A 14,086-nucleotide genomic window follows, 5' to 3' on the forward strand; every position below is an offset into this window, starting at 1 on the left:
TTTTTAAATTTTTGTGTTAAAGCGGTTATAGAACAGCCTAAATTTTAGATACTTCATAGAAATACAGCAAAAATTTGTAAAATATCTTAGATGCCTGAAATTGGTGGTCAAAATTATACTTTCGCATACTAGTATCTTGCATGTACAATTTAAAGTGTAGTCCAAATTAAATGAAATAAACAAAGTACCGAAAATGTATCAGAACATATCATAAATGATAATAAATATAAAAAAGAAAGAAAAATCTGAAGATTTCAGCACCAACGCGAGGGCAACGCTTTAGCCATAGAAAGAGGTATGTTTGGTAAAATGAAAGAAATTTTTCATTGAAAAAATATTTTCATATCTGTGGCATTTTGGTAAAACATCTTAAGCGGCTTTGAAAGGTTTGACTTTTAAAGAAAAAGTAAAAGTTTTTATTCAAACATTTTTTTAGTTTTATAAAGCTTTCATTAACAAGTAATTTTTTTATCAAAAAACACAACCGACTTCACTTCTCATATAAAAATTTATAAGTACCGTTAATTTCTTCATGATCCAAAGGTTCACGTTACCAAATCGATTGACGTGGTGCAAAGTTATGCGGCAACATACATAAAAAATTATTCCGACAAATTGATAATCTTCTCCTTTTTTGAAGTCGATCAAAAAGGCAATGAAATATTGTGTGGGAAGCCATTGAAATATTGCTTAAAATAGAAAATGGCCTAACTCGAGTTAGGTTGGTTTATCAAAATGTCAAAAATATGATTATTACCTTATTATCACATTTCTAGAATATATCATGAATATCATGAATTCGAGTTGATAGCGGATATGCCACCCGCTGGCATCATGGCCTACAGCGTTCGAACAGCCCTTTATTAAAAATTGCTTGAATATTTCAAAAGCGCGTACGCTCCACATACACACCACACAGTTCAATCCAAATTGATGATTAGCTGGCCGCAAAATTTGCGAAAAGATGCTCGTTTTGTTCGTAAAGTTTGCCTTTTAATAAGAAATTAATTCGATAATGACTTGTTGTTTATTTTCATTTCATCTTTGATTTTGAAGTAGCTTGCTTCTAAATCAGTAAGATCATAAAATTTTAGTGAATTTTTTGTATGTACGCAATTATTTAAAATAAACCAAGAGCAAAAGTAATGAGTTCGATGTTAATGAATTTTGGTTTTTACATTCAATTAACAAATTAATTGAATAAACATTTGGAAGAACTATGATTTCTATTGAATTTAGGTACTTGGGCAGTTGTGAACATAAATACATACATACATATCAAATATGTAGCTGCAGGCGTGAGAACACGTGTATGTAGTTGGTAGAGGATTTGTTGGCAATAAAATTTTAATTAACGTTATCGAATATTCTATGTTAAAAAGTGAAGATACAAAAAGTTATAAAAAGTATATTGTACCTCTCTGCGAAAACATACACACTGGCATCCATATCTCATTCACACATTTTCCTCTTTATGATTAGATGCAAATGCAGCTATACAAATCCATCGATCGTCAAAGCGTTGAATTCATATTGGCGTCGAAATCCTACGGTTTTGCTTCACACATTTTGAAATTTTTTTATATTTGTAAACATTTATAATATGTTCCGAAAAGTTTATGTTTTTTTTTTATTCAACTTGGACTTTACTTTAAAATATATAGTATGTAAATATATCAAGCATTATGTTAAGTGTAGTATACTAGTATGCTAGGGTAAACAAATATCCGCCAACTTCAAGCATAACATATATTTTTTTTATTTTATAGTTGTACCGCAGGACTGACTTTGAGGTAATGAGTCTGTTCTACATTTCGTATTTAACATCATAATAATCGTTTTCAGTCAAAAAGTAAAAAATTGAATTGTAATGTCGTAAAATAATGAGAATTATGTGCAAAATTACTGCCTGAAACGTGTACAAACCTATTAACACAAATCATCAAACACACAAATATGTAACATAAAAACATATATACTCTCAATACAAAAATATCGCGGATTTATTTTTCCATCGGCATTATACAATTTATTATATTTTAAGAGTTCCGCCAAAATATTTCGGTAGAATTTTGAGATTTACGTGAGCTAGACCGATTTGCGCCTTGATGTTTTTACACAACGGGGAAAGAGCTACAGTTTTACACCAATTCCGAATAGCGATTGCATTTTCATAAGAATCTCTATATTTTCCAAAAAAAAAATCGACGAAAGTCTTAAAATGTAATAGAATTTATAATTCTATTCATGTGAGTAAAATTGACAAATATACCGTCACAAACGGCCTACCTATAAACCGGACTCGACCTTCTGAAACTGAACTAAAGGGTATCGCATTGTTGAACCAAACTCCGACGTTCGCGTATACGATAGAGTTCTCTTTGAGAAAACTACCAAGATGAAGACGAGAAGAAATCTAGTTGCGACTTCCTGTGCCAGGCCACGCTTTTTCTCTGGCCGTGCAGAGATAGCCAAGCAGGGACTCTTGCACCTCTTCATATTCATCCGGGAAACGAAGTGACTCAGGAGATATTTATATGTAGCTACCTTATGAAAACACTGTATTAAGGCTGTGATGTGCCTCCTCCAGGCGCACTCGCAGAGGGCACACACAATTGACCATGCCCCCGAGTGAAAGTAGTCTCCCTACATATTCGTGCCCCAACTCAATCTAAAGGCATTATGAGGTTCAAACTTTGTATTATTTTAGCTTTCTCAATACCGATCCACAGCCTCAATGGAATCGTTTATTTTTCTAAGAAATATGAGTTAAGTTCTTTAGTACACTTTCTAAAGCGCATAATTGTTCACTTGAGCAGAAAGTGCATTAAATAATTTAAAAGACAAATATTTGATGCGTCATTTTGTATGTGTGAACGTGTAAATAATTTCATAACTTCATGCAGAAAATTTAGCGCACAAAGAACACGTCACTCATGCCTTGATGTTGACCAAAGTGGCGTAGATTTTGATTTTCTTACAACAGCCGAGTAATCCATCAAATTCGCGCGAAACCATTCAGATACAAAATAGACTCTTCTCTTTGCTATGCAAAAGCGTTAACCGCCTGCCTTGCAGTAATCAGCTGTCTACTTTGGATAAACAAGCTGTCTGTAAGCAAATAAAGATAAACAACAGACCGCAAGGTAAATGCCATAGGATGAAGTATGAGTATATGAACGAACGATGATGCCTTAAGAATAGCTTTGCGTTTGTACATATTTACATATTTTTGTTTTTACTATTTTATTTTATGTGCATACAAAAGTAATTAAATGTAAGAAAATATTTAGAATTTACAACTTTCATTTTTATTTAATTTTCTTTTTGTATAAGCACTGAAGTGTAATATTTTTTTGTTTTCTTTTTCACATTTTCAGGTCTTCCGTCAGCTAGAACGTCCGGCGGAATTGGAACGCTTGCAGTACTTGAAGGGTGTTGTGAAGACACACCGTGAAAAATTCATCACTACCATATTAAATAATACAGATGTTTTAAATTTAGATGTACTAATAGCGAAAGAATTAGCAAATTATGAGGTGGTAAGTGGAATTTTGATTATAAACCTTAATTTAATGGTACACACTTAAGCTTATCAAAAACTAAAAGGTTTGAAAAATTAATTGATTCTAAAAAGTATCAGTGCGTTAGCTGGATGTCTGTGAAGTTGGCATACGGAATGCCGCAAAAGCACAAAAAAAGCTGTTCTGAGTAATAGTTCTAAGGTGCTTGGAAAGGAAAAAAAAAGTTCTGGGGGAAATTACACTGGATCACAAATTTTGGTTTTGTTTTTGTTCTCCAGACGCCACTATCCAATTCCTATGTAGAATTGCTCGGTGATTCCGAATATCGAATTAATTTTTTTATTATGGATATATTTTCGAGATATTTGCAATTTACCGTTATCCAGCTTAAAAAAAGAGTGGTTCCACTTAATCACGTATATCTTACGAACCAATTAAACAATCGTAATACGTTAGATGAAAGGCACAAACCGTATATACAACACCCTTCAATAGGCCTGATAGTTTCTGAGAAATTAAATAATAACTTCAAATTTTTTTTTTTTTTTTTTATTATAAAATAAATTTAAAAAATTCAAATTTAACAGTGGAAAAAAATTTACCCCTTTTTTTTTTTTTTTTTTTGTTTTTTTTTTTTGTGTAGTGCTCATCCCGGTCATTTACCTTGTTGAGGCGAGTGCATTCACCATACCTATTAAATATTTTAAAGTGTAGAAACTAAAGATTATGGAAAGCTTATTTTGTTCTACGGGTAAAATACTTCGCGGCAGGCATTCACCATCGTTTAGGTTAAGTTAAGTTGAATGTGACTTTCTCGAACACTAGCGTTACCGGGTGTATAGCCCATCTACCTTCCCCTATAAAGAATACACAATTGAGAAGGAGAGCCTTATAAGATCCTTTTAAGAGCACAGTCTAAGAGTATAGACTTATAAAACCTTTATAAAACCAACAGTTCTTCACACTTCGAGGTTTGTGTAATCCGGGCATACCTGCATACCCAATAAGTACATGACATATGTATAACGAAAGTACTCTTTAACGTGACAAATCCTACGTTGTGGCGCAAGTTCTCAAGTACATCTTTCCCTTGAAGAGACCCTCTTTCGGCGCTCCAGGCATCAATAGAGTTAAGCGTAACTTCTACTTTATTTCAGCTAAAAGGTAAGACAAATTTCAAAAATCTTCAAACTTTCATAGTCTATGACTTACAAGTTCGGCATAGTTCGGTTATGACAAAGCATACAGGATGAATACTCATAGAACTGACTTAAAAAATAAAATCTTGCTCATTTTTTGACCAAAAGCAATTTTTTTTTAACTTAAGTGATATATGGCAACATGGTTATAGAGAAGCTGTTCCAAATAGTGTAAAAAGGGGCTAAATTCGAAGTATTCCAAAAGAGACTCAGTGTATACAGGGTGTTCCAGTGATAAGTGCTTTTCTTTTGGGAGGTGATAGGGGAAGTCTAGACAACAAAAATTTGTATGGGAAGTGGGATCTAAAATGCAACCTTGGGGAGTTATAGAGTTAAGAAGATAATCGGCTGTGGTTATAAAAAAAATTCTCGCGCCTAAACGGAAACCCCTAATGTAAAACTACCTATGGAGTTTTTTTAGCTAATTTAATCAGCTTCTTAGAAAAAAATACTTTTTGGGTGGTTTTTTAGTTTTTAGCGAAATCTGGGCTGTAAAAGTCAAATTTTCAAGAATTGTAGACCCTTGTTTTACTTTGGCGGCCATTTCGGTATAAAAAATGTCCTATTAACCTATACCTTTTAATTTATTTTCAAAATCGCCATGATATTTCCTTCGAACTTGCCCAATATATTTCATACAAATTTTTTGGTTTTACTCCGGAAAAAATTGTCTCCAACTAGTCTTCTTAAAAATCATGCTAAATTTGAAGTTGAACTTTGGCTAACATTGGATTTTGACATCTAAGATTGGCAAAATCTCTTACTGTGCGCCGCTTGCTATCCAATAACATATATTAGCACTTATCCTCATATAATAATTATCATATGAAAGCACACATTTACATACATTTATAAATAAATATGTGCATATGTGTGTATGCACTCACCTACATACATACGTATCTACTAACACTTTCATCTCATTATTATCCACAGGCTGTACAGGAAGCCGCTGAGGGTGGTCTTCTCATTGAGGCCGATAAAGACTTTCCAGAGCCTTATGAGCGCTGGAGCATTTTACAAGCTGTGTTCTTCTCATCGACTGTGTTAACTACAATAGGTAAGAACCAGAGCAACAGATTCACTTAAACACATACATATATACATACATATGTAGGTAGATGCAAGAGCACCAGTACTCCGTTGCCATAGTTATTATGAAAGCAAATTCATGTGGGAGTAATATATGTACATATGTATGTATACATAGTAAATATTTTAGTGTACCGAAATTTATGAATATACGTTACGGTGCCTCACCAAAAAGAGGTTGCGGTTTTTTCACCGGAATTAAAAAAAATATTTTAATTTTTTATTTAAGACTTCCCCTAAAATATTTAGATTTACGTGAGCTGGAATAATTTAAAAATGCCTTCTAAAATCTTATTATTTTGATTTCATTCATACAACTTTTGAACATTTTTAAGCTCTTAAGCTTAAACTTTGCCATCATCTGATGTGAGTTTTGGAAAAAAATGCATTTTATTAAAAAAAACCCAATTCCCAAGGCGTTTTTAAAACAGTCCAGTTCACGAAAATCTATTTATTTTCGCAGATATTTTTACCGCAGTCTTAAGATATAATAAATTGTACAATTGCTTTGGAAAAACAGTACCAATTTTTTTTCATATGAAGCGTGATGCATCCTAATGTACGTACGTAATGCAGCTTCAAAGTAAACAAAAACGCGAATAAATAAACAACAACGAGCTTATGCACATACTACATATGTATGTATGTCTTGTTTTTTTTTTTTGCTACTAAAAACAGTGAAAATTTTGTTGTTTAACAAAAACTTTTACTTTCCATCCTTTTTCATGCCTTCATTCCACTCCATGCGCATCCTTTTCAACCACTTCATGCTGCGCTATGGGATATGCGCTCCTTCTTGCTGCCATTGGCGCATGTAAATGGCTTTTTTTTTAGGTTATGGCAACATAGTACCCGTAACGACGGGCGGACGTGTTTTCTGCATCTGCTTCGCTCTAATCGGCATTCCATTTACGCTCACCGTCATCGCCGATTGGGGTCGCCTCTTTGCGACAGCCGTCTCAGTGTTGGGCAAATATATGCCGAGTAAGTGTACATATTTAGACTACAAATATTTTCCTATTTTCACGTCGAGCGCATACCTCTCAAGTATGCATCACTGCTCCTACTCGATTTATGCTCTACATAGTTTTTCATTTTTATTTCTCTTCCGCTTTTATAGAAGTACCGAACTTTACGAATTTCATCGGCAAAACGTGGTTTTATGCCATTTTGGCGGTTTGCTTTTTGGGCGTCTATTTGGCTGCGGGCGCCTGGCTGCTGCTGCTGTGGGAAGATGACTGGACGTTCTTTGATGGTTTCTATTTTTGCTTCATCACAATGACAACCATCGGTTTTGGTGATCTGGTGCCGAGTATGTGTAGAGCCAACAATTGTCTTTTATTTAGTATTGAAATTTGTCACCAAATGCAACAATTTTAAACACTTTCCATTATTTTCATTTTCTTTTCGCTTGTTTTTTTTTTCTTTCATTTTTTTTTTGCAGAAAAACCAAATTACATGCTACTCTGCACTTTGTACATTCTCATCGGTCTGGCGTTGACTTCCACCATTATCGAGTTGGTGCGCCGGCAATATGCCACCAGTTGGGCGAAGCTGCAAGTAAGTGCCGTTGCATGCTGTGCAGCGGACATTATTAGCTGTCGAGCAATAAATTCTCTACGCGCGGTGCGCTAAATCAATTACAAAACTTTTTCATCAATTTTTCGTCTTTGTTTGGCTTTGCTATTGTTTTTGTTTATGTGTGCGCTTTGTTTTTTTTTTTTTATTTGACTCGTTTTCGTTTTTGTTTATAGGAACTTTCCGGACCGATGGCCGAGACTTTACGGCGACTGGGCGAAACTGCTGGCTATGGATTGGACTACATGGCATTGCAAAAAGTGTTGACGGTATGTATGTATGTGAGCACGTGTGTGCGTGTGTGCGTGGGTTCGAAACTTCTAATAGTGTAAATAGTTTTATTACTTTCTCAAAAAAAAAGTTTAATAGCTAAAATCGTTTGTGAAATTACAATATTTTCAATAAATTTTAATATGTGCTTTTCAACAGCCGTGTAAAATATGCAAAGCAAATAAAATAGCTTGTTGGTTGGGAAAAGGGAAAAGATTATTCGCATATTGCAAATTTGTAAAACCAATATGAGACCTTTGGGTAATTTTTGTGCCACTCTAAAATTTCTAGGGTATTATAATGTCTATGGCTATATTATAAAACAAATAAAATAAAAGTTTGCGAAGTTTATAAATTTGGTTTTGTTTGTTTGTTTACTTCCGATGTTGTATACAAAAAAAAATTTTGTTTGATTTTGTTTTTAAAAAGTGCGAGAATTTTCTATGCACGACGCGAAGTTCCATATTTTTTTGAAATTCTTTTCAATTTCAGTATAAAAAACTTAAAAAAAATCCTTTTTACTTTACTTTAGAAGCCCATAACTCGACAACTACCCATTATATGAAAAAAATTGTGTCTAAACTTTCATACCTGTGCAAAACTTTTTTTCTGTAAACAAAGAAGTGAGTACCTTAAGTAAAATACCGAGAGGCAGATAGTTTATTATGAGAAGCTTTTTCAGAGCAGAAATACACTCAGAGGTTTGATATAATTGCTGAGGGACGGACTAGCGATAAAACCTAGGTCCTACTGGGTGGAAATATGCACCAGGCAAAATATGCTCACTAAGAAGCATGTTATCTCAAAACAAAAAATTATTTGGAAAAAGGTTCCAGAACAGGACTTCTTTGATAGAGTCGAAAAAACACCAAAGGTGTCCAAACTTTTCTTGCTTTTTTTTTTGTAGGTATAAACAAGGTAATAAGCACACTGAAAGTTCGCTACAGATCCAAACTTTAAGCTCTTTAAAAAAAAAATTATAACTAAGCGGTTCAATTCCGCTGCTCCTATGTATTATCTTCTCCAAAACATCATATTAGAGAAATCAGCAAAATCAACTTTCTAAATTTGCTTTGTTGGTTTTCGATACTTCTAAAAGTAAAAATTTTCCCGCACAATTGTTGCGATTATAGAAAACCGATAGGTATGTTTATGTTTTTTTTTTTTAAATAAGCTACCATCTGTTGCCTTAAAGTTCTCTTCCAATCGCTCGCAGGGATGATTAGCTCTAGCAAACAAGGCAATGTGTTTAAATGTAAGGAAAATAAAATAAATTTAGCTCTTTGTGAAGACGTCTTACAACTTTAAGGTATCAAATAAATATGCTTCCTTTTTTTATTAAAATTTTTAGTATAAAGTGTCTGACATTAATTCATGCAATTTTAATTAATGGAATATATATTTTTTAGAATTTCTCTTTACCATAATGTTGCTTTTTCTACTAATAAAATATTTTGGATTTCTATTTATTTATTTATTTATTTTGAAACTCTTCAGCGTTCTGTTGATGATGTAAAATTAAAGAAATTACTACCCGTAAGCTTTTGAAAATATTTTAGTTCAAAAAATTTTGTAAATAATTCGGCATGCTTATTTAGAGCTCCATATCATCGGCAAAATATATTAAGAGTTGATTAACAGCTAGTAAATGGGTTTTGTTCAGCGAAAGGTAGATCTGCTTAAGCGTGCGTTTGACAGAAAAGTTAAATATATGTAGAAATGGCAACAACCATAGTAAAAAAATACAAGGTAGTTTGGCTTAAATGTATTTTGGCGGATACAGGTATTTTTTGAAATTTCCAAAATTGTACAAATTACCAGCTGCGTTACCACATTAGTAAGAATAAAATATAAATGGTGGTATTTCGGGGCGGTATTTTCTATTATTTTTTATTGGTCTTAGTCTTTTCAGACAATCCCAATACCTGAAGGTCGGCTCAAAATTTAAACATTTTTAAAAGGCAGTTAAAAAATAATTAATTTGTTATAGCTGGTAGCTTCAATTTGATGAAGATGTCATAATGCCAGCAAAAGCCGGATGGTAAACATGAAGACCAAAATCTTTTAGTGAAACTATCAAATATTTTTTTTATCATGGCAGCAACAATATAAAGACAAAAAAATATAAATAAATATGAGCAAAATGTCAAACGCACGCGTACGGATGCTGTTGCTACAGAGGTCTGCTTCAAGTCGTATTCGGTTTTATTTATTTACATAAAATGTTTAGATATCGCAGATACCGCGGACGTTGCTCGTGGCTTGAACATTCAAAAGAAATAATTTAAAAGTATCAACTTATTTTTTCAATTCATTAATCATGTATAGTTAGAAGCATGTCAAATAAATTATTTATATTTTGGCCATAATGACCGTAAGGATACTGGCGCCATCCGGTAAAATGCCTCCTGCGTTTCTTTATAAAACATTATTTCTTTCCTTCATAAACTGATAAAGATCGGTATGCCAAACCATCCTCATAAACTTTGTACATCAATTAGTAAACGAAGAAGTTGTAGGTAGAAGTTTTTCATTCCATTTTATGCGGCTTCACGAATTTCGGCGCTAGAAAAGTAAATTGTTTGCCTTTGGAGAGTAAGTGCATGTAAAATAAATCTGAAAATCGTTGCTTCAGTCTTCGCTTATTTTACCAAATCACATCAAAACTTTAGTGCTTACGCGAGTTAGTATTTGGTAGATTTAGTTTAGTGCTTCTTTTTTATTTCTAATATTGTATTTCACAGCCTACTAAAGCATCAATTTTTTTCTCTTTCACAACAAAAAAAGGTTTCAATGCCCAAATGGAATACTGGCGGGAAGAAGGATCCCAACTCCGATATCGCCGCATTAGAAGCGATTACCAACGCATTACTCAAGGAAGTTAAGGAAGCGCAAGAAAATAAACCAAAAGTTTTGAAAATTGTCATTTACGAGACATCGGTCTAACTTAAATATCGAAATTATTTTCATAAGAATTGATGTAAATTTTTAAGACTAGCATAAAAGTTGTACAGGTATTCGAGCTAGTCATTTCTTTCGTTATTAGTTACAATACTTTAAGAAGGCTATTCTATATGCATGACTGTGGGAAAGTGCCGAGTTTATGCGCACAAATTCATAGAAATAATTAAAAAAAAAAACATACTCGCCAATATCATTTAAGTAGTCGTAATCAGCACGCTGTAATTTAAAAGCATACTTTTAGGCTGTCATATAAGTTATAAGTCGTATATGTATTACATATATTAAGCGTGTAATTTCTCTAAGTTGCAACGTACATCAAATGTCAGACATGTTGGACGCACACAAAACAGTTCAATTTGATTGGTTAGTACGATTAACTACCAAATGTAGCATAAGTAAGCCAAACGCTTAAAAATCGATTGTAAGCATATCTACTTACATAAATAAATAAGTTTAGCGGAGTAGTGTAAGGCTTCCATAAGATATATATAAATAAACTATAATTATAAATATAAACTAGATTTAGTTATTAGGTATTTAAGATTTAGTGTAAACTTTTTTTCAGATATATTTGTTTACAATTTAATTTTATTAAATTTATTTCGACTTAAGTATTTTTTACTTGTAGAGTTTTTGTTAACTAATGTAATATGCATTTCAAAAAATTGTACGGTCATCTTATTTAATTAGAACCAGAACTGCGAAGCGGAGCGGAGCAAAGGATCAAAGGATTTTAGCTGCAACGGAGCTGGAGCAAAGTGTTAAAAAAATTAATTTGCTCCCCTTAGCTCGTTAAAAAAAATATTCAATATTTTGTTTTTGTTATTTTCTGGCCTAGTAACGATTTATTTTGAAATATTTTTATTGTCGTTTTTACACAAAAATTTAAAAAAAAATTTTAGTTAATGAATTTACTTAAATTATAAATTTTTTGCCACTGAAAAGAGCCGTGTTAAATAAATTTTCATTCTATTCAATTAAGTTGGCAATGTTCTTCATTTTTTTTTTTTTTTGAATGCAGAAGAGGTCTAGATGTATTTCTGCATCAAAAAAATAAAATAAAATAAAATCTGCTTACGTTTTTTTGGCGGTTAGAGCTCATATGTAATTAAATAATAATAAAAAAATTTATTGGGAGCGGGAATAGGAGCTCGGAGCGAAATAAAATACGTTAGCGGAGCGATGAAAAAAAACCTTTGCTCCGAAGTCCGGCTTAGAACGCTCACGTAAAGAACCAAAAAAAGAAGTTACTCATACGCCGCGGCTAACCAAAGAAGAGAGTAGTTATGATAAGTATGTATGGACGATATTATTTTTATTTTAGCTTAAATTAGAACGAAGAAAGATTTTTTAAAACTTTGTTATATTTAATAAAAAATAATTTACCAAAAAACAGATTTTTTTTTGTTTTGGTCTAATGAAAAATCGTCGAAAACAAGTAACAAAATATTTTTACAGGATGACTTTGTTCGAAATTCAAATTTCGGTAAAGACAAAATGAATAATTTTTTGCTGTAGCCATATTAAAAGTACTCTAAAAATTCTGTAAATGCATTTAAGTTTTGCCAAATGTATTAGGCCAGCTCATTATATTCGGTAAAAATCATTTCAAACACATCAGCTTTATTTTTTTTTTATTTTTTTTAGCTATTTCTTGTGAATTTTAAAGTGCGTGTTATGCGAATTGTGTGAAAAATTTTAATAAAGTTTGAGATGAATCTTAACGAGATTTGTAAGCATTATTTTGCTATTTGAAATTTTAGTAGAGATTTAGTACTTTCGATTTTAAAAAAGAATGCCAAGCAGGGAGGAGAGGAAAGAAGACATTAACACTGCACCCGATAGTATTTACATCTATGTAGTAGATGTCCTTTACACAGATGGCTCGAAACTCGACGGTAAGATAGGCGTTTTTTCGCGTTTAGGGTTAAGCACCCAAAAAAAAGGGAGTTCACAACTACTCACAACAATTGGTAGAACTATAGTTTGTATAATTTAATAAGTGTGTCTTAAATTTACGAAAAACGAAACCTTCGACTACCAAAACTAGTAATATTAAAATATTCTCACTTATTAACATATTATCCTGATATAAATCAGTTCCAAAATAAATGTATGCATACAATGGCCTTTCGTGCTCCCAATTTTTCACTCCTGTCGATTTTTTTTTTCTGCTCTTGCACGCCATACACAAACAATCCACAATTTTAACATTTACATAAACGTCAGGCATTTAGCACATTCTGGCCATAAAATTGCGTGATACAAATATAAAAATACCACTGACATGTAAAACAAAAAGAAATATTAACATACATCCATATGGCCGAGTACGTGTGTGTGGCAGCAAAAACAAAGTGTAGCAGGATTGTGCAGTGCCCTCAATGAGAATATAAATTTGATAAATGTTTTGGATGTTACACATTATGTGGTTGTCTGAGCATAAAATAATATAAACATCACTACATATGTACATACATACACATGGAGGTAATTCAATATCTGGCTGGGTGGCGGGTGGCGGCTGGGCGGCTGGGCGACTGGTGTTGTTGAATTAATGAGCCCAGACACCATTATTGGAGTGGATGTGTTTATTAGTCGCTCGCTCTTTTTTATTTATCAATTTGAGGTGCTTTAATTTGGAAGTGATGTAGACAAAATTTGGATTAATATGTGGATTTAAGACATTTGTCTTAATGTTACAAACATTAATAAATTTTAATGACATTTTCGTACATCTAGTCATAATAAATAAGAACGCTAGGGGGTCATGGGTCATAAAATACTTCAGACATTATTCCTTAGTTATTATTTGAAAGTAATTTCATTACTTAATTATAAGATTTGGCTAAATATTTATGTATGTACATATGTGCGTATGTCAGGGTTAGACTTTTGCTCATGCCACTCAGTTACATATGCAGTAATTCGTATATAAATTCCGAAAGCAGTTCTATATAGAAGCTGAGACTAGGTTCGCACGCGCAAAGTTCGGAAGTTTAAAGGATCTGACAGCCTACTTTCGCCTGACAGAAAAGTTTCCTAATGTTTCAAGACTGCTTTCATTGTGCGCTCTTCCTGGATTTTCCAGGAAACTGATAGATTGAAGACTTTTAAAAAGGGTGTTTTCTCAGTCCCGCAACTTCTGAGGCTCATTCGAGGTCTTCACAAAATATGGACCTGGCGTTTATATTATTCTTCTTGAACGTATTTAAACTGCGACGGTCCACCTCCTCCTACCGCATTCTTTGTAAACTTCGTTCTATTAAAAGTATTCCAAAATTTTTGTGCTATGTAGCCTAAGCTCCGCCATCAACTAATTTGTGCGTTGCTTGAAAGCAAGTCGTGACACAAAAAAGAGCTGTCTTTAACAGAGCCAGAAGTCGCTATTAAATATTAGCACATAATCGCATACATACGACTTTAAGACGTTTGCCGTAATTGTCATCAAATTCAAAA

At 32.9% G+C, this 14,086-nt stretch overlaps 1 protein-coding gene across 1 annotated transcript in view; it reads left to right on the forward strand.

The window, feature by feature from the left end:
- LOC118734591 (TWiK family of potassium channels protein 7) overlaps positions 1-11,226 on the forward strand; it is a 63,525-nt gene extending 52,299 nt beyond the window's left edge. The window contains exons 2-8 of the mRNA XM_036464297.1: positions 3,381-3,542; positions 5,660-5,783; positions 6,650-6,799; positions 6,936-7,127; positions 7,260-7,375; positions 7,570-7,662; positions 10,451-11,226. Of these exons, the coding sequence (XP_036320190.1) occupies positions 3,381-3,542; positions 5,660-5,783; positions 6,650-6,799; positions 6,936-7,127; positions 7,260-7,375; positions 7,570-7,662; positions 10,451-10,609 (996 nt within the window). The 3' untranslated portion in view covers positions 10,610-11,226. The remainder of the gene's footprint in view (positions 1-3,380; positions 3,543-5,659; positions 5,784-6,649; positions 6,800-6,935; positions 7,128-7,259; positions 7,376-7,569; positions 7,663-10,450) is intronic.
- Positions 11,227-14,086: the final 2,860 nt, after the last annotated feature.

The sequence above is a fragment of the Rhagoletis pomonella genome, unplaced genomic scaffold (genome assembly GCF_013731165.1).
Source record: "Rhagoletis pomonella isolate Grant_MI unplaced genomic scaffold, Rhpom_1.0 Rhpom_scaffold_00002, whole genome shotgun sequence".
NCBI classification, from domain to species: domain Eukaryota; kingdom Metazoa; phylum Arthropoda; class Insecta; order Diptera; family Tephritidae; genus Rhagoletis; species Rhagoletis pomonella.